The sequence below is a fragment of the Dendrobates tinctorius genome, unplaced genomic scaffold (genome assembly GCF_039654945.1).
Source record: "Dendrobates tinctorius isolate UK_male_01 unplaced genomic scaffold, ASM3965494v1 ptg000007l, whole genome shotgun sequence".
Taxonomy (NCBI): Eukaryota; Metazoa; Chordata; class Amphibia; order Anura; family Dendrobatidae; genus Dendrobates; species Dendrobates tinctorius.
Window position 1 is genome coordinate 21,989,492 of NW_027361675.1, and position 21,637 is coordinate 22,011,128.

A 21,637-nucleotide genomic window follows, 5' to 3' on the forward strand; every position below is an offset into this window, starting at 1 on the left:
ATGTTGCATGCATGTGGTATATATGTAGTATGTATGTATGTTGCATGCATGTGGTATATATGTAGTATGTATGTTGCATGCGGTATATATGTAGTATGTATGCTGCATGCGGTGTATATATGTAGTATGTTTGTAGTATGTATGTTGCATGCATGTAGTATGTATGTTGCATGCATGTAGTATGTATGTTGCATGCATGTAGTATGTATGTTGCATGCATGTAGTATGTATGTTGCATGCATGTAGTATGTATGTTGCATGCATGTAGTATGTATGTTGCATGCATGTAGTTTGCATGCATGTAGTTTGCATGCATGTAGTATGTATGTTGCATGCATGTAGTATGTATGTTGCATGCATGTAGTATGTATGTTGCATGCATGTAGTATGTATGTTGCATGTAGTATGTATGTTGCATGCATGTAGTATGTATGTTGCATGTAGTATGTATGTTGCATGCATGTAGTATGTATGTTGCATGCATGTAGTATGTATGTTGCATGCATGTAGTATGTATGTTGCATGCATGTAGTATGTATGTTGCATGCATGTAGTATGTATGTTGCATGCATGTAGTATGTATGTTGCATGCATGTAGTATGTATGTTGCATGCATGTAGTATGTATGTTGCATGCATGTAGTATGTATGTTGCATGCATGTAGTATGTATGTTGCATGCATGTAGTATGTATGTTGCATGCATGTAGTATGTATGTTGCATGCATGTAGTATGTATGTTGCATGCATGTAGTATGTATGTTGCATGCATGTAGTATGTATGTTGCATGCATGTAGTATGTATGTTGCATGCATGTAGTATGTATGTTGCATGCATGTAGTATGTATGTTGCATGCATGTAGTATGTATGTTGCATGCATGTAGTATGTATGTTGCATGCATGTAGTATGTATGTTGCATGCATGTAGTATGTATGTTGCACGTAGTATGTATGTTGCACGTAGTATGTATGTTGCACGTAGTATGTATGTTGCACGTAGTATGTATGTTGCACGCAGTATGTATGTTGCACGCATGTAGTATGTATGTTGCACGCATGTAGTATGTATGTTGCACGCATGTAGTATGTATGTTGCACGCATGTAGTATGTATGTTGCACGCATGTAGTATGTATGTTGCACGCATGTAGTATGTATGTTGCACGCATGTAGTATGTATGTTGCACGCATGTAGTATGTATGTTGCACGCATGTAGTATGTATGTTGCACGCATGTAGTATGTATGTTGCACGCATGTAGTATGTATGTTGCACGCATGTAGTATGTATGTTGCACGCATGTAGTATGTATGTTGCACGCATGTAGTATGTATGTTGCACGCATGTAGTATGTATGTTGCACGCATGTAGTATGTATGTTGCACGCGTGTTGCATGCATGTAGCACGCGTGTAGTATGTATGTTGCACGCGTGTTGCATGCATGTAGTATATATTGTATGCATGTAGTATATATGTTGTATATATGTATGTTGCATGCATGTGGTATATATGTGGTATGCATGTTGCATGCGGTATATATGTGGTATATATGTTGCATGCGGTATATATGTGGTATATATGTATGTTGCATGCATGTGGTATATATGTGGTATGCATGTTGCATGCGGTATATATGTGGTATGCATGTTGCATGCATGTGGTAGATATGTAGTATGCATGTAGTGTATATGTGGTAGATATGTAGTATGCATGTAGTGTATATGTGGTATATATGTAGTATGTATGTTGCATGCATGTGGTATATATGTAGTATGTATGTATGTTGCATGCATGTGGTATATATGTTGTATATATGTATGTTGCATGCATGTGGTATATATGTAGTATGTATGTATGTTGCATGCATGTGGTATATATGTAGTATGTATGTTGCATGCGGTATATATGTAGTATGTATGCTGCATGCGGTATATATGTAGTATGTTTGTAGTATGTATGTTGCATGCATGTAGTATGTATGTTGCATGCATGTAGTATGTATGTTGCATGCATGTAGTATGTATGTTGCATGCATGTAGTATGTATGTTGCATGCATGTAGTATGTATGTTGCATGCATGTAGTATGTATGTTGCATGCATGTAGTATGTATGTTGCATGCATGTAGTATGTATGTTGCATGCATGTAGTATGTATGTTGCATGCATGTAGTATGTATGTTGCATGCATGTAGTATGTATGTTGCATGTAGTATGTATGTTGCATGTAGTATGTATGTTGCATGCATGTAGTATGTATGTTGCATGCATGTAGTATGTATGTTGCATGCATGTAGTATGTATGTTGCATGCATGTAGTATGTATGTTGCATGCATGTAGTATGTATGTTGCATGCATGTAGTATGTATGTTGCATGCATGTAGTATGTATGTTGCATGCATGTAGTATGTATGTTGCATGCATGTAGTATGTATGTTGCATGCATGTAGTATGTATGTTGCATGCATGTAGTATGTATGTTGCATGCATGTAGTATGTATGTTGCATGCATGTAGTATGTATGTTGCATGCATGTAGTATGTATGTTGCATGCATGTAGTATGTATGTTGCATGTAGTATGTATGTTGCACGTAGTATGTATGTTGCACGTAGTATGTATGTTGCACGTAGTATGTATGTTGCACGCATGTAGTATGTATGTTGCACGCATGTAGTATGTATGTTGCACGCATGTAGTATGTATGTTGCACGCATGTAGTATGTATGTTGCACGCATGTAGTATGTATGTTGCACGCATGTAGTATGTATGTTGCACGCATGTAGTATGTATGTTGCATGCATGTGGTATATATGTAGTATGTATGTATGTTGCATGCATGTGGTATATATGTTGTATATATGTATGTTGCATGCATGTGGTATATATGTAGTATGTATGTTGCATGCATGTGGTATATATGTAGTATGTATGTTGCATGCGGTATATATGTAGTATGTATGCTGCATGCGGTATATATGTAGTATGTTTGTAGTATGTATGTTGCATGCATGTAGTATGTATGTTGCATGCATGTAGTATGTATGTTGCATGCATGTAGTATGTATGTTGCATGCATGTAGTATGTATGTTGCATGCATGTAGTATGTATGTTGCATGCATGTAGTATGTATGTTGCATGCATGTAGTATGTATGTTGCATGCATGTAGTATGTATGTTGCATGCATGTAGTATGTATGTTGCATGCATGTAGTATGTATGTTGCATGCATGTAGTATGTATGTTGCATGCATGTAGTATGTATGTTGCATGCATGTAGTATGTATGTTGCATGCATGTAGTATGTATGTTGCATGTAGTATGTATGTTGCATGTAGTATGTATGTTGCATGTAGTATGTATGTTGCATGCATGTAGTATGTATGTTGCATGCATGTAGTATGTATGTTGCATGCATGTAGTATGTATGTTGCATGCATGTAGTATGTATGTTGCATGCATGTAGTATGTATGTTGCATGCATGTAGTATGTATGTTGCATGCATGTAGTATGTATGTTGCATGCATGTAGTATGTATGTTGCATGCATGTAGTATGTATGTTGCATGCATGTAGTATGTATGTCGCATGCATGTAGTATGTATGTCGCATATATGTATGTTGCATGCATGCATGTGGTATGCATGTTGCATGCGGTATATATGTGGTATGCATGTTGCATGCATGTGGTAGATATGTAGTATGCATGTAGTGTATATGTAGTATGCATGTATGTTGCATGCATGTAGTGTATATGTGGTATATATGTAGTATGCATGTTGCATGCATGTTGTATGTATGTTGCATGCATGTAGTATATATGTATGTTGCATGCATGTGGTATATATGTAGTATGTATGTTGCATGCATGTGGTATGTATGTAGTATGTATGTTGCATGTAGTATATACCGTATATGCTCGAGTATAAGTCGAGTTTTCCAGCACCCTTTTGGGGCTGAAAAAGACCCCCCTCGACTTATATTCGGGTCACGGTGCCAACTTACCTGGTCCCCGTCATCTCCGCGGTCCCAGTCGTCTCCGCGGTCCCCGGTGTTTGTCTGCGGTCCCCTGCAGCATCCTGGCGGCGGCGGGTGATGATAGGGCCGCGGCGGCGTTCAAAATCTCTGCGCGCCGCTCTCTCCCGTCCTCCGGCAGTGACGTGCAGGGGACGCGATGACGTGGAAAACACGCGCCCTCTGCCTGAGTCACTGAAGAGCCAGCGACGCTCAGGAGTAGCTGTCATCAACGTAGGTGAGTATATAGTGTTTTTTTTTTTTTTTTTTTAATTCCAGCAGGGGCAGCGGCAGCAACATGATAGGATTACTGGTAATCCTATCACTTTGGGGGCAGCATTACGGTATTTGGGCCACCATTCACTGTGCAGCATTTATGGGGGCATATGTTGTGCAGCGTTATTTTGGGCCACCATTCACTGTGCAGCATTTTGGGGGCATACTGTATGTTGTGCAGCATTATTTGGGCCAGCATTCACTGTGCAGCATTTTGGGGGCATACTGTATGTTGTGCAGCATTATGTGGGCCAGCATTCACTGTGCAGCATTTTGGGGGCATACTGTATGTTGTGCAGCTTTAAATTTACCAGTATCTTCGGCAATTCCCACCCTAGACTTATACTCGAGTCAATAAGTTTTCCCAGGTTTTTGAGGCAAATTTAGGGGGGTCGACTTATACTCGGATCGACTTATACTCGAGTATATACGGTATGTAGTATATATGTATGTTGCATGCATGTAGTATGTATGTTGCATGTAGTATATATGTTGTATATATGTATGTTGCATGTAGTATATATGTTGTATATATGTATGTTGCATGCATGTGGTATATATGTAGTATGCATGTATGTTGCATGCATGTGGTATATATGTAGTATGCATGTAGTATATATGTGGTATATATGTAGTCTGCATGTTGCATGCATGTTGTATGTATGTATATGTATGTTGCATGTAGTATATATGTGGTATATATGTAGTATGTATGTTGCATGCATGTAGTATATATGTGGTATATATGTAGTATATGCATGTAGTATATATGTTGTATGTATGTATGTTGCATGTAGTATGTATGTAGCATGTATGTAGTATGTATATTTTTTTATTTATTTATTTTTTTTACATTCAACACATTAGCCGGATGATGGGACTACTACTGTCCCATCATTGGCTAATGTGTCAATCACCGTCATGGTAGTTGGCATCGCCCAATGGGACTTGTAGTCCCATTGGACGATGCCTGCACAGACCCCCGCAGCCGGCACAGACCACCGGCGGGCCGGCACAGCCCCCCGGCAGGCCGTTACAGACCCCCAGGCAGTCGGCATAGACTCCCGGCAGGCGGTACAGACCCCCCGGAAGGCCCGAACTGACGGCGTATCATGATGACGTCATTTCGGCAGCCAATCAGAGCCACAACAGTGGCTCATTGCATTATGGGAACTTCCGATATTGAAAAAATATCGGTACTCGGTATCTGAATTCCGATACAGAGAATATCGGCCGATACCCGATATTTGCAGTATCGGAATGCTCAACACTAGTCACCACTTCTGTACTACTCACCCACTCCTGATTTTGGCGTACAAATGCCAAGGTAGAATTCTGACCAAATACTGAACGTGGCCTAAGGTTGGTTTTTAAACCTCCATCCACATGCAGTAAAAAAAAAAGTGCGCAGTCTATGGATTTTTCTTTCCTTATTTGCAACATATTGCTAGTGGATTCTCTTCTCCCTCAAGACAAATGCACTATCAGGGTGCAGCGGACCCAAATAAGGATGGCGACACATGTGCAGCAATACCGATGAGACAGCCAGCCTATAATCAGGAATTGGCCGTTTGGTACACCAGTACAAACAAATACAATCTGTATGCAGCACTGTTCACACACAGAGGATGCAGAGCATCTAGCTTACAGCCTATTAATAACGCCGTATAGTGGCGGGCTGCCCAGTGCTAACTAAAATGCATCCTTGGTAAACAGAATGCTGTAGATAAGCCCCTGATGGCTGTGGCCGCATCTTATAGGCAAAAAATGGGGTGACAGATTCCTTTTAAGTGATAAATTTACTGTAGTAAAATGGTAACATCAGGCTTTTAATCTTTATTATGATACAATAATCAAGCAATTTAGATAGCACATAAAATGTATTTATTGGAATACAACTTTAGAACAAAAAAACTTTTGCAATTTATTATACACTATGCAGTAAGTGGGGAAAAAACAGTTTTCAACAAAAACGTACTGAATAAAATTTGTTCAGTCTATGAATTTGTTCTGAGAAATAGTATTGCCTCCATCAGATCCTTTTTCATAGATGACCTCAAATCTGACCTAATTATTTTAAGGCTAGAGAACAACCTCTCTACACTAACTTGGGTTGGTGGCAAAGCAGTGACCACATGGGCAACATCTCTAAGGTCAGGTTCACATTGCGTTAACCCAGCCTGTTCAACGCGTTGTGTTGACGGGCTGCGTTAACTGTATAGCATAACGCGATCGCGTTATGCTATACCCTCTAGCGCAGATGATTCATCTGCGGTGACGGAGCTTCAGACGCTGCAGCCCGTGTCCGAGTCTCCGTCACTGAATGATGGCACATTGCAAATGCATGCCGCTTTACGGCATGCGTCGCGATGTGCCCGACAATGGGGGTCAATGGCAGCGTTAACAGGCTGCGTTATGCTGCGGTGTAACGCAGTTCGTCTAACGGACTGCCATAACGCAATGTGATCCCGGCCTAACAATTTCATGGTGTAAAGGGAGAAAAAGTGGGGCACTTGCTTTCGGTGGAGTCGGCGGCACAGAGAGACTCCTCATATATATACAAATTAAAGACGGATGATGGGTTACTGCTGGAAACCACAGGAGATATCTTTGGAGAACTTGGTAAGTTTTGTGAAAAGTTGTATACATCTGGACTGGAGGCTTCTGTTGGGGACATTAAATATTTTCTTGAGAGGGCGAGACTCCCTAGTATTAAAGATAGTGACTGACTTGGGTTGTAAGAGCCCATAACGGAAGAGGAGATTGAATCTGCCATCATGTCAATGACAAATAATAGGACTCCTGGGGCGGACGGCCTGCCGAGAGAAGTGTATAAGCAATTTAAAGGGAGTGACAATGACTCAGTTGAAGGCAGTTTTTGAGGAGGCACTGAAGGAAGGGGAGCTGCCATTGTCCATGACAGAGGCGGTGGTGGTGGTTATTCCAAAGGAGGGTAAGGATCCGGAATTGGCTGAATCATATCGGCCCATTTCGTTGCTGACGGCAGAGATGTTAAGATTCTCGCTAAGGTCCTGGTTAACCAATTGACGAGTGTGATCCAGGACCTTGTTCATCCTGATCAATCTGGTTTCATGCCAAATAAGTCCACAGCAATTAATTTACGTAAATTATTCTTGAATTTACAGCTGCCGTCGGATAATGGGGGTCGCAGGGTGGTGGTATCGCTGGATGTGCGTAAGGTATTTGATAGTGTCAAATGGGGGTATCTCTGGGAAGTGTTGAAGGGTTTGGGCCAATTTTTATTTCATGGATACAATTATTATATGCATCCCCGACTGCCAAGATAAAAGTTAATGGGTAATTGTCAGATAGTTTCGGCCTTTACAGAGGAACTAGGCAGGGGTGTCCGCTGTCCCCGCTACTTTTTGCGTTGGCAGTGGAGCCCTTGGCACAGACAATTAGAAATGTGACGTTGGTCAGGGGATTTAAATATGGGAAGATAGAAGAGAAAATAGCCTTGTATGCAGATGATGTACTGCTCTTTTTGGAGGGTTCTAGAGACTCCTTGTTGGGTATGATGAACAGTCTTAAAACATTTGGGAATGTGTCGGGCCTAGTCATTAATTGGGAGAAGTCCAATATTATGGCGGTTGATGGTGGGGAGGACGAACTCATGTTAAGGGGAGAGGGAGCGAAATTAGCGGTGGTTCAGCGATTCAAATACTTGGGTGTTCAGGTGTCGCTTCCACTCTCTAGCTATATTGATCTCATTCTGGTTCCACTGCTGGGGAAATTCAGAAATAAAATGGGGACATGGAGCAGATTGCATATCTCAGTGGTGGGGAGAATCAATTTGATCAAGATGATTTTAATGCCCCAGCTTCTATATGTGTTACATAATGCCCCTATCTGGATACCCAGGAGGTGGTTCTGTACCATGGGTTCCCGTTTCAGAGAGCTGGTTTGGGGGGAAAAAACAGGTAAGGCTTTGACTGGAAATTCTGCAGAGACCTAAGGCTCTTCCCAACCCTTGGATTTACTATTTAGCTGCGCAGGGTCAACATATAAGGGGCTGGAGAGAAAGTGATAATCTGGGGTCAGCACAAAGGGTTTTGGCGCATGTTTTAGATAGGAGTCCACTGATCCAGGGCCTGAAAGCAGGATGCTTTAGGAAGTTTGTATCGGTCTACCCCACTTGTTTACTGATTCATAAGATATGGGAGGAAATTAAGAAGATTAGGGTGGTGGAATATCCAACTGACTTCTCTCCAATATGGCAAAAGTATAATTTACCAGAGTTTGTTAAAATGGGGGACTTTAAAATTTGGAAGGGTATGGGAATGTGTTACATCGGCCAGGTACAGGATGGGCAGGAGTTGTTACCCTTTGAGAGACTACAGGATGTTTACGGGTTGCCAGAGGTCTGTAGGTTTCAGTATAGGCAGTTCCACCACGCTTACAGGACTCAGAGTAAAACAGTTAATATGAAGGTTCAGGCGGATAATCTGGTAAATTATGTTTGTGCAAAAGGGGGGACGAGAGGCATTGTTTCAGAAATATACAGAGACCTACTGCAGGAGAGGGAGGACTGGGAGCTTGCATCGCATCCAAATGAAAACCACTTTGGGCTGAGTTCATTAATCCACAGGTGGGTGCACAAATTCGCTGTTGAGCACAGCAGATATCCACAAGAAGAAGAAAGTTCGTTCGGCACACCGGCATAAATGAAGAAAAACTTTATTAGGCTAATATGCCATATTAAAATGCAAAAAACACCTGACGCGTTTCTGGTGCACAAAGGCACCCTTAGTCATAGGTGCCCACAGAGACCTACTGTTTGCCTTCTTACAAAGATATCCAATTAAAGCAAAAGAGAATTGGGAGAAATAGGTGGGAGATATAGAGGAAGCAAAATGGGAAATAATAATGGAATATATACCAAAGTTGTCACTGAGTGAACCGGCCAGACTCTCTGTTATATGTGCTCCATAGAGTGTATAGGACTCCAGATAGGCTATTTAAGGCCGGTTTGAGACAGACTTCCGAATGCCATAGATGTCGGACCGAAGGGGCTGGGATTATACACATGCTATGACATTGTCCAAAATGAAACACGTTTTGGGTGGAAGTGACGACTGCAATTGGAAGGGTATATAATTGTAGAATTGAAAGGGAGCCTCTGGTGTGTATCTTGGGGTTTGTAGAGGATATCGGGGTATCGAATTATCATAAACTAGCAATAACTAGATTATTATATGTTGTGAGGAAACTGATTGCCAGATGTTGGATAAGTGAAGAACCACCGACAATGCGGGAGTTCTATAGACAGTCTGACTATATCATGGGTATAGAAAAGAGTTTATACGCTAAAAGGAAAAAGGCTGGTACCTTTGAAACAATATGGAATCTCTGGGCGGAGAGGTGCTGACCGTAGAAGATCAATGCTGCATTATTGTGTACTTTTATTTAACTAGTTGTATATGTGCTTTACAGAGGGAAGGGAGTGGGTGAAAGGAATGGGATGTATGTTTTGAAAAAATGTATAACTTGTATACTTTTGACAGATTGAACATGCTGGTTGTTTAATATTTTGTTATGCAATAAAAATATATCTGATTTTAAAAAAAACAAACAAAAAACAATTGTTCAAAATGGACAGCCTGTTTAGGCACATATCCAAACTACGGTAATTTCAGTCTGATATAAAATATTAAATTGTGCTAATTACATTATGGCTGTCCCCACGACAAATCACCTTTTATTTGCTGCAGTAAAATTTGTACCAACTTTCATTTGTTCTTTATTCTTACAGGGCACAAGTGCGGAGCAGGATAATCGTTTCAGCAACAAGCAGAAGAAGCTTTTGAAGCAGCTCAAGTTCGCAGAATGCCTGGAAAAGAAAGTAATTGTCCCAAAACACACAGTAGTGTCGAATCATAGCTTTTTTTTTTTTTTTTTTAATTTTTTTTCTTTATCGCCTTATTGGGGGACACAGATTACCATGGGTGTATGCTGCTGCTGCTAGGAGGCTGACACTATGCAAAACAAGAAAATTATCTCCTCCCCGGCAGTATACACCCACCGACAGGCACCAAGCACCTCAGTTTGTGCTTAGTGTCTGTAGGAGGCGGACCGGGATCTCCCCAGATCCGCTCTTAATAATATCCCTTTCTTTATCGCCTTATTGGGGGACACAGATTACCATGGGTGTATGCTGCTGCTGCTAGGAGGCTGACACTATGCAAAACAAGAAAATTATCTCCTCCCCGGCAGTATACACCCACCGACAGGCACCAAGCACCTCAGTTTGTGCTTAGTGTCTGTAGGAGGCGGACCGGGATCTCCCCAGATCCGCTCTTAATAATATCCCTTTCTTTAGCGCCTTATTGGGGGACACAGATTACCATGGGTGTATGCTGCTGCTGCTAGGAGGCTGACACTATGCAAAACAAGAAAATTAGCTCCTCCCCGGCAGTATACACCCACCGACAGGCACCAAGCACCTCAGTTTGTGCTTAGTGTCTGTAGGAGGCGGACCGGGATCTCCCCAGATCCGCAGTTTTAATCCACTTTTCCTTTCAGGTTTAGTTTGAACTTTTTAATTTTCTCCCTCTTTTGTCTTTTAGGTTTTTTCCATTGGGAAACAGGGTATAGTTATCACCCTGATTTCCTATATCATGCGGCTGAGCGAGCAGTGTGGTGTCACCCACATCGCAACTCTCAGTACCGCAGGCAGGACTTTTCCCTATCACCTTCCGGTGATAAGGGTTGCGGACAGGTGGCTGGTCCTTGCCGAATCCCCCTCCTCACCCCTTTCTCGGGACAGGGCTGAGAGGAAGACGGCGATCGTAGGTGTTCCAAGCCGTCTTCTGCAGGATGCGGGTACAGAGGACTCCTTCCCCTCCCAGCAGCCTGCCGTTTCCCCGTGGGCCCCTGTGGTCATCCTCTTCAGGGACGTCAGGTAAGTGCCTGTACGTTCCCTCCGGCCCCGCATAAGCTTCAGTGACATGGGAGAAGAAGGGACCTTGTTGGTTTCAGGTCCACAGATTTGAATCTCCCGCCCTTTCTGCCTGCCGCGCGCTCACACGGCCGCTTGCGTTCCTCCACTTTCCCTGCTCTAGTCAGGGAGTCTCGGGGGATCTCCTCACTCAACGCGGCGTCGCAAGCGGCAGGACCGGGCCAGATTGCCATCCTTAGCGCGGTATGTCGGGCATGGGGCTGCGGCGCCGTCAGGGTGGGAGGCACTTTCACTTTCCCCTCAGCGCGGGGAAGTCCTCTGCTCTCCCTCCTCCCTTCCTGAGCGCGCTCCTTTCAGCGCGCCTTTTCTAGCCCATCACAGGGCTTCTTTCTCTTTTGGATGCCAGCCCCCCCCCTCTTCTGCCATGCCCTCTCCGTCGCTATTAACCAGTCACGGCGCAGCCGCTAAGCTCCGCCTCCATCTTCCAGCAAAAGGATTTCCTGATGCCTGAATCACTCCTTCCTGCGCTGTTTGGGGGACACTTCGACATTTCTTCTGCTGCTCGCACAGAATCTCGGTAGGCTCTGCTCTGAGGCAAGGATTAGCTCTCCTCGGCAGTTATTCCCAAATTTCTGCGGCCATTCAGTGCAGTTTACTTATGCCCAACCCTTCAGGGGATCTCTGCTTCAGGCCCACCGCTACCTTTTACGCCTGTGCGCGCTGTAAAAAGAAGAGGGCATCGGGTCGGTCGTCCCCATTCTGCCCCTCCTGCAGTCCTTCAGATATGTCAGCATCTTAGGAACGCACAGAGTCCCGGGCGGAGGGCGCTCTTCCCCCGGAGTGGACCGTTACAATGTCACAGTCTGTTTCTGACTTGACAAAAGTATCACAGTCGCTGGTCCAGGTCTTAGAACGATTGCCTCAGCTATCCTCAGCCACCTCTGCCCCGACCGCCTCTCGGGGTGAGTCGTCCACACCTGACCGCGACCTTCAGAGAGACAGACAGGGAAGGACTTCTAGGAAGCGGGCTCTGTCCACTTCGTCCTCGAGCTCGCAGGGCCCTTCTGCTCCCAGGCCTCCTTCTCCTTCCTCGGATGACAACCTTCAGTCAGGCGATGATTCTCAATCGGAAGCTAGTTCAGAGGGGAACAGCGTTTCTAAAACGCGGGACATGGTCGATAGTCTTCTTGCAGCTATCTTCCAAACACTAAAAATTAAACAGGATGAGGCTCCACCTCAGGAATGCTCGGTTCTCCTTAAACGAGCCAGACCTCCGTCTCGAACCTTTCCCAATCACAACGATTTCGATACTACCTTATCCAAACACTGGGAGCGCCCTGAGCAACGTTTCTCAGGCCGCAAGTACTTGGACGTTCTGTACCCCTTTGACGCAGAACTGCTCTCAAAGTGGTCCAAGGCTCCCGAGGTGGATCCTCCAGTTTCCCGGATAGCCTCAAAAACGGTGCTCTCTCTACCAGATGGGGCATCGCTCAAAGATCCTACTGACAGGCAGATTGAATCTCTGGCTAAGTCTATCTTTGAGGCATCTGGCGCCTCTCTCTCTGCCCTATTTTCGCATCCGCCTGGGTGGCGAAAGTCATTTCCGCTTGGGCAAAAATTCTTCGCAGAGGCATCTTAGCGTCAGCTCCTCAAGACGAGTTGGCGGATCTTGCAGATCAGATTAACCATGCGGGTAAATACCTTTTGGCCGCCTCCTTGGACGCGGCCGGCTGCGTAGCAAGGGCTAACAGCAACATAGTAGCTGTACGCCGAGTCCTCTGGCTAAAGTCATGGAATGCGGACACTACTTCAAAAAAGTCGCTTACCAATCTGCCATTCCATGGCTCTAGACTCTTTGGAGCAAAGCTGGACCAGATAATTTCCGATGCCACTGGAGGTAAAAGTACTTCGCTTCCCCAATCTCGACCAAAATGTTTTTTGAACAGAAAGGGTTTTCGACCATTCAGGCCCTTTCGCCCCTTCTCTGCCACGGAGAGAGCCACTCAACAGGATCGGCCGCCCGCCACCAGGGAGCGGGATCAGAGGAAACCTTCCTACAAACCCGCTCCTCGCTGGAGATCTAGAGGACAATATTCCAGATCTGCAGGCGCCAATTCCGGCAGATTTTCCTCTAAGTGACGGGTCACCCCCACCTGGAATTCCTTCCAGGGTGGGAGGCAGACTTTCCTCTTTCGCGGATGCTTGGCTGTCCGTTGTCGACGACGCTTGGGTCAGAGAACTCGTCGCATCCGGATACAAGATCGAATTTGCTTCACTCCCGAACAGACGGTTTTTCCGGTCTCGGCCTCCGCGACAGCGGGCCCAGATTCCGGCTTTTCTGCAGGCCATTTCCTCCCTTCTTTCCGCCGGAGTCATTGTTCCCGTTCCCTCAAACGAACGGTTTTCCGGGTTCTACTCCAATCTCTTTGTAGTCCCGAAGAAAGACGGCTCTCTTCGTCCTATTCTGGACCTCAAATTGCTCAATCGCCACGTGAAGATTCTTCATTTCAAAATGGAGTCTCTTCGGTCGGTGATTGCTTCCATGGAACCCGGGGAATTCCTCTGCTCGGTGGACATTCGGGATGCCTATCTGCACATTCCAATTTGTGCGCAGCATCAGAAGTATCTTCGATTTGCGTTTCAGGGAGACCACTTTCAGTTCACAGCTCTTCCTTTCGGCCTAGCTTCAGCGCCCCGTGTTTTCACGAAGGTTATAGCGACCGTCATGGCCATCCTTCGCTCCAGAGGGATCCTCATCATCCCTTATCTGGATGATCTTTTGATCAAGGGTTCGTCTCGCCAGGACTGTCTCCAGAGCCTTCAGATAACTCTGGACACTCTCAGCCGCCTAGGTTGGCTAGTCAACAAGGAGAAGTCCATTCTGATCCCCACCCAGCGTCTGACCTTTCTGGGCATGGAATTCGATACGAAGCTAGCCCGTGTTTTTCTTCCAAGGGAAAAATTTACAACTCTTTCCAAGTGCATCAGGACTCTCAAGAGGCCTGCTCCCATTCCCATTCGGTTCTGCATGAAGGTCCTGGGGAAGATGGTGGCTTCCATGGAAGCAGTACCCTTTGCGCAGTTTCATCTTCGGCCCCTCCAGCTGTCTCTGCTTTCAGCCTGGGACAAGACCACGATGTCCTTGGACCGTCCTATTCGGCTTCCTCTCAGAGTGAGGCAGTCTCTCACTTGGTGGCTACGGCCAGCGTCAGTTCTCCAAGGGAGGTCCTTCCTTCCGCCTCAGTGGCAAGTTATCACCACCGATGCGAGCCTTCTAGGATGGGGGGCCGTGTTCCATCAGAAAGCGGCCCAAGGACGCTGGAAGCCACAGGAGTCTCTCCTCCCAATCAATCTTCTGGAGATCAGAGCAATCTTCCTGGCCCTTCTAAATTGGCAGCCCCTCCTGTCCGGCAAGCCGGTCCGTATTCATTCGGACAACGCCACGGCCGTGGCGTACATAAACCATCAGGGGGGCACGCGCAGCAAGCAAGTAATGTCAGAAGTGGCCAGGATATTCCGCTGGGCAGAACGTTATGTTCCGACAATCTCCGCCGTCCATATTCCAGGGGTGGAAAATTGGGCAGCCGACTTTCTGAGTCGCCAGGGCCTAGCGTCCGGCGAATGGTCCCTGCACCCCGCAGTCTTCTCTCAGATATGCGACCGTTGGGGCCCCCCCGGATGTCGATCTCATGGCATCTCGGATGAACCACAAGGTGCCGCAGTTCGTAGCCAGGTCCAGGGACCCTCTAGCCGTCGCATGCGACGCACTGGTGACTCCGTGGTCCCAGTTTCAACTTCCTTATCTGTTCCCGCCTCTGGCCTTGATCCCTCGAGTGGTCAAAAAGATAAAATTGGAAGGCGTACCAGTGATTCTAGTCGCTCCAGATTGGCCAAGACGGCCTTGGTACGCGGAACTGGTCAACATGCTCGCGGACGTCCCCTGGAGGCTTCCAGACCTTCTCTCGCAAGGCCCCCTTTACCACGAGACTTCTCAGTCTCTGAGTTTGACGGCATGGCCGTTGAGACCGCAATTCTGAAGGAATCAGGTCTGTCCAGTCAGGTTATTCAAACTATGATCAGAGCCAGGAAACCAGCCTCTTCCCGCATTTACTATAGGTACTGGAAGGCTTTTTTCCGTTGGTGCGATGATAAAAGAGTCTTCCCAATGTCCTTTTCTATCCCATCTATCCTTGGGTTTCTTCAGTCTGGGTTAGACGCGGGTCTGTCCCTCAGTACGCTCAAGGGCCAGGTTTCTGCTCTCTCTATCCTCTTCCAAAGAGAGCTAGCTTCTCTTCCACAGGTCAAAACCTTTCTGCAAGGGGTTTCCCACGTGGCTCCTCCTCATCATTCGCCAATAGACCCGTGGGATCTCAACCTCGTTCTTGGCGCTCTCCAGAAGGCGCCGTTCGCGCCTCTCCTGGACATCCCTTTGTCCCTTCTCTCTTGGAAGGTCACCTTTTTGATCGCCATTTCATCCATCAGAAGAGTTTCTGAATTGGAGGCCTTGTCTTGTCGTTCCCCTTACCTGATTCTCCATCATGACAAAGCCGTTCTCAGGCCAGTTCCTTCTTTTCTTCCAAAGGTGGTTTCCGCTTTCCATATCAATGAGGATATCGTCCTTCCTTCTTTTTGTCCGGCTCCATCTCATCCTCTTGAGAAGTCTCTCCACAAACTGGACGTAGTTAGAGCCCTGCGTGTCTATCTCGCCAGGACTTCTTCCTTTCGTCGGTCCGATTCCTTGCTGATCATCTCTGAAGGTCGCCAGAAGTGCATTCCGGCTTCCAAATCCACAATCGCTCGCTGGATTCGTTCTACCATTCTGGAGGCGTATCGTCTTCAGGAAAAGCGACCCCCTCCGGGTGTAAGAGCTCATTCCACCCGGGCTGTGGCGGCTTCGTGGGCTGCTCGTCACCAGGCCTCGGCCATGCAAATTTGCAAGGCCGCAACCTGGTCATCTTTGCACACTTTCACGAGGTTCTACAGGGTTCATACCCAGGCCTCGTCTGATGCTGTTGTTGGTAGGAAGGTTCTGCAGGCGGCGGTGGCTCACCGGCCGACCTAAGCCTTTCCGTTACTTTCGTTCCTTATTGCTGTTCCCACCCTTGGGGACTGCTTTGGAACGTCCCATGGTAATCTGTGTCCCCCAATAAGGCGATAAAGAAAGATGGATTTTTGGTTCTTACCATAAAATCTCTTTCTTGGAGCCTTCATTGGGGGACACAGCACCCTCCCTATTTAAGTTGTACCGTGTTGGGTCTTGGAATCCCTTGTTGGGTTGGTACATATGTTTAGAGTTTTCTCGTTGCTTCTACTGCTTTTTCACCAACTGAGGTGCTTGGTGCCTGTCGGTGGGTGTATACTGCCGGGGAGGAGCTAATTTTCTTGTTTTGCATAGTGTCAGCCTCCTAGCAGCAGCAGCATACACCCATGGTAATCTGTGTCCCCCAATGAAGGCTCCAAGAAAGAGATTTTACGGTAAGAACCAAAAATCCCATCTTTTTTTCATTTAGGTTTCCAGTCAAACCTTTTAATCTTTTCGCTTTATTTTTCAGGTTCTCCGTCAGGAAACAGGGTGTAGCTATCACCCTGATTTCCCATATCAGGCGGCTGAGCGAGCAGTGTGGTGTCATCCACATCGCACCTCTCAGTTCCGCAGGCAGGACTTTGGCCCTATCACCTTCCGGTGCTAAGGGCTGTGGACAGGTGGCTTGGCCTTTCCAATCCCCCTCTTCACCCCTCTCTGGACAGGGCTGAGAGGAAGACGGCGGTCGCAGGAGGTCTATGCCGTCTTCTGCAAGATGTGGGCATAGAGGATCTTCTCCAGCGGCTTTCACCGTGGGCCCCTGTGACATCCTCTTCAGGGACGTCAGGTAAGTGCCTGTACGATCCCTCCAGCCCCACATCATACCCAGCCTGCCTGCCAGCGTACATCTGCAGCATAACTAGATTCCCAGATTCGAATCTCCCGCCCCTTCTAGGGTGAGTCGTCCGCCCTCAGCTCAGTATCCTACCGGCGCTTATATCGCCTATCTGCACATTCCGGTTTGTGTGCAACATCAGAAGTATCTTCAATTTGCGATTCAGGGAGACCACTATCAGTTCACGGCTCTTCCTTTCGGCCTAGCTTCAGCGCCCCGTGTTTTCACGAAGGTGATGGCGACCGTCATGGCCATCCTTCGCTCCAGAGGGATCCTCATCATTCCTTATCTGGACGATCTTTTGATCAAGGGCTCGTCTCGTCAGTCCTGCCTCCAGAGTCTTCAGATCACTCTGGACACTCTCGGCCGCCTCGGTTGGCTAGTCAACAGGGAGAAGTCCATTCTGATCCCCACTCAGCGTCTGACTTTTCTGGGCATGGAATTCGACACGAATCTAGCCCGAGTGTTGCGGCTCTTTCCAAGGGCATCAGAATTCTCAAGAGGCCAACTCCCATTCCCATTCGCTCCTGCATGAAGGTTCTGGGCAAGATGGTGGCTTCCATGGAAGCTGTGCCCTTTGCGCAGTTTCATCTTCGCCCCCTCCAGCTGTCTCTGCTTTCAGCCTGGGACAAGACCACGATGTCCTTGGACCGTCCTATTCTGCTCCCTCTCAGAGTGAGGCAATCTCTCACTTGGTGGTTACTGCCAGCGTCAGTTCTCCAAGGGAGGTCCTTCCTTCCGCCTCAGTGGCAAGTCATCACCACCGATGCCAGCCTTCTGGGATGGGGAGCCGTGTTCCATCAGAAAGCGGCCCAAGGATGCTGGAACCCACAGGAGACTCTTCCTCCCAATCAATCTTCTGGAGATCAGAGCAATCTTCCTGGCCCTTCTTCACTGGCAGCCTCTCCTCTCCGGCAAGCCGGTCCGTATTCAGTCGGACAACGCCACGGCTGTGGCGTACATAAACCATCAGGGGGGCACGCGCAGCAAGCAAGTAATGTCGGAAGTGGCCAAGATATTCCGCTGGGCAGAACTTTACGTTCCGGCAATCTCCGCCGTTCATATTCCAGGGGTGGAAAATTGGGCAGCCTAGCGTCCGACGAATGGTCCCTGCACCCCACAGTCTTCAATCAGATATGCCACCGTTGGGGCACCCCGGATGTCGATCTCATGGCATCTCGGATGAACCACAAAGTGCCGCAGTTCGTAGCCAGGTCCAGGGACCCTCTAGCCGTCGCGTGCGACGCTCTGGTGATTCCGTGGTCCAAGTTTCAATTTCCTTATCTGTTCCCGCCTCTGGTCTTGATCCCACGAGTGGTCAAAAAGATAAAATCGGAAGGCGTACCAGTGATTCTAGTCGCTCCAGTTTGGCCAAGACGGCCTTGGTACGCGGAACTGGTGAACATGCTCGCGGACGCCCCTGGAAGCTTCCAGACCATCCAGACCTTCTCTCGCAAGGCCCCCTTTACCACGAGAATTCTCAGTCTCTGAGTTTGACGGCATGGCCGTTGAAGCCGCAATCCTGAAGGAATCAGGTCTGTCCAGTCAGGTTATTCAAACTATGATCAGAGCCAGGAAACCAGCCTCTTCCCGCATTTATCATAGGCACTGGAAGGCTTTTTTCCGTTGGTGTGATGATAAAAAAGTCTTTCCAATGTCCTTTTTCCATTCCATCTATTCTTGGGTTTCTCCAGTCTGGTTTAGAAGTGGGTCTGTGCCTCAGTACCCTCAAGGGCAAGGTCTCCGCTCTTTCTATCCTCTTCCAAAGAGAGCTCGCTTCCTTACCACAGGTCAAAACCTTTCTCCAAGGGGTCTCCCATGTGGCTCCTCCTCATCATTCGCCGATAGACCCGTGGGATCTCAATCTCGTTCTTAGCGCTCTCCAGAAGGCGCCGTTCGAGCCTATCCAGGACATTCCTTTGCCCCTTCTCTTGTGGAAGGTTACCTTTTTGATTGCCATTACATCCATCAGAAGAGTTTCTGAATTGTCGGCCTTGTCATGTCGTTCCCCTTACCTGATTCTCCATCAGGATAAGGTCGTCCTCAGGCCCGTTCCTTCTTTTCTTCCAAAGGTGGTTTCCTCTTTCCATTTAAATGAGGATATCGTTCTTCCATCTTTTTGTCCGGCTCCCTCTCATCCACTTGAGAAGTCTCTCCACAAACTGGACGTAGTTAGAGCCCTGCGTGTCTATCTCGCCAGGACCTCTTCTTTTCGTCAGTCTGATTCCTTGCTGGTCATCTCTGAAGGTCGTCAGAAAGGACTTCCGGCATCCAAATCCACGATCGCTCGTTGGATTCGTTCTACCATTCTGGAAGCGTACCGACTTAAGGAAAAACGGCCCCCTCCGGGAGTAAGAGCTCACTCCATCCGGGCTGTGGCGGCTTCGTGGGCTGTTTGTCACCAGGTTTCGGCCATGCAAATTTGCAAGGCCGCAACCTGGTCGTCCTTGCACACCTTTGCGAGGTTCTACAGGGTTCATACCCAGGCCTCGTCTGATGCAGTTGTTGGTAGGAAGGTTCTGCAGGCGGCGGTGGCTCACCGGCTGACCTAAGCCTTTTCCGATTTATTTCGTTCCTTTTTGCTGTTCCCACCCTTGGGACTGCTTTGGAACGTCCCATGGTAATCTGTGTCCCCCAATAAGGCGATAAAGAAAGATGGATTTTTGGTTCTTACCGTAAAATCTTTCTTGGAGCCTTCATTGGGGGACACAGCACCCTCCCTGTTTAAGTTGTACCGTGTTGGGTCTTAGAGTCCCTTGTTGGGTTGGTACATATGTTTAGAGTTTTCTCGTTGCTTCTCCTACTGCTTTTTCACCAACTGAGGTGCTTGGTGCCTGTCGGTGGGTGTATACTGCCGGGGAGGAGCTAATTTTCTTGTTTTGCATAGTGTCAGCCTCCTAGGAGCAGCAGCAGCATACACCCATGGTAATCTGTGTCACCCAATGAAGGCTCCAAGAAATGGATACAATATGCATCCTATCTATAAAGAATACATATATATTACCTTAGAAATCTGTATTTTTGCCTTGTATATAATTTGTTTAAATTATTAATACATGGAAATTGATTCCAAAATCTTTTTTTTTTTTTTTTTTTTTTTCCAGAAAATCAATTCTTTTCTTTTCATGTGAACTTAAACTGAGGCTACTTTCACACATTCATGTGAAATATCCGAGTGCTGTCTGAATTTTTTTTAATTTTTTCCCACATCCAAAAAAAGAAAATATTTTAGTGAGATCAGTGTGACAAAGATCACATTTGATTCTTGTCTGATTTTGTGGATCAGAACCAGCTATTAATTTTTGATACACAAAAGCTAAATTGAATCCTTCCAATATGCATCTGTTTTGTATCTGTGTCTCATGAATTCCTTGCATAAACACAACCCTTTAGTTAATAAAAAAAAAAAAAAAGACAATTGGGATGACACTTGAGACAAAAAATGTGTATATCTTGCTTAACGCAGACAACTGTAGTTCCATTTCTTAGCCACGTAGACCTTGGATGGGTTGGCAGCACACGTGCTCCACTGCCACTCTATTCAGTTTCCTCATAGCCGTTATGTGTTGAGAAGGGTCTGTAGGTTTTGGACTCCCATCTTGGAGTTCTAGCCATGGTGCCTCAGCAATTGTACATTTTCTGGGAAAGATTTTAAACCACAAATTAGAAAAACTGTTTGGTTTCTTTATTCAAATTGCATTCTGCCGAGTAGTAATTGAGTAATTGCAAAAGCAAAATGTATTCATGGTTACCTTCTATTTACAGGTGGAAATGAGCAAAGTAAATCTGGAAGTCATAAAGCCTTGGATAACAAAGCGCGTAACAGAAATCTTAGGCTTTGAGGATGATGTGGTTATAGACTTTATTTTCAACCAGCTGGAAGTGAAGGTATTCCTCCTTGAAGGTTTCAGACCTTGATGTTAAAATGTGTGTGTGTGACATGCAAAGATCTTTTTTATGTAGCATGTACATTATGTGAACATTCAAATTGTATAAAACCATTGTGGTGGATTATACTTAGCTGGTGGTACATGGTATTCAGACTGTGAGTCAGGAAGAAGTTACTGTTTTGCTGTGTAAAATGGGTTAGATGGCAGTTTTCTAATGATGATGTGATTTATGATTTAAAAGGCCTGAACCAAATTGGAAGTTATTCCTTGCGTGTGAAGTATAGCACCATCAACTATTTAGGTCACAGCAGAGTGAGTGTCCAATGTCGCTCTGACCCAACTCTTGATGATGCAGTGTGTGTTCTGGAGGTGAGTTGTGTTACAGTGGATGGGCAAAAAAAAAACATAAAAGGAACAGTAAACGTATGTATGATTTATAGACAGGTGGTAAGAATATGTACTGAAAATATATTCCCTGTTCACTGGCATATCGTAGCCTTACAACATTTCAAAGCAGAAATCAAAAGTCCCTTTTGAAAAATGATGTGGAGAGAGAAAAATATTTAGTGATGTACTGTTAATCTTACATATGCAGATCAAAAAGAATGACTGTAGACTTT

General features: G+C 46.1%; 1 protein-coding gene across 4 annotated transcripts in view; it reads left to right on the forward strand.

The window, feature by feature from the left end:
* SRRM1 (serine and arginine repetitive matrix 1) overlaps window positions 1-21,637 on the forward strand; it is a 101,602-nt gene that overhangs the window by 14,560 nt on the left and 65,405 nt on the right. For 3 of the 4 annotated variants that reach the window (XM_073572409.1, XM_073572418.1, XM_073572426.1), the window contains exons 2-3: window positions 10,064-10,153; window positions 20,893-21,015. In XM_073572409.1, the coding sequence (XP_073428510.1) occupies window positions 10,064-10,153; window positions 20,893-21,015 (213 nt within the window). Of the gene's footprint in view, window positions 1-10,063; window positions 10,154-20,892; window positions 21,016-21,258; window positions 21,387-21,637 lie in introns of those variants that run through there. The other variant, XM_073572436.1, reaches the window with a different exon arrangement.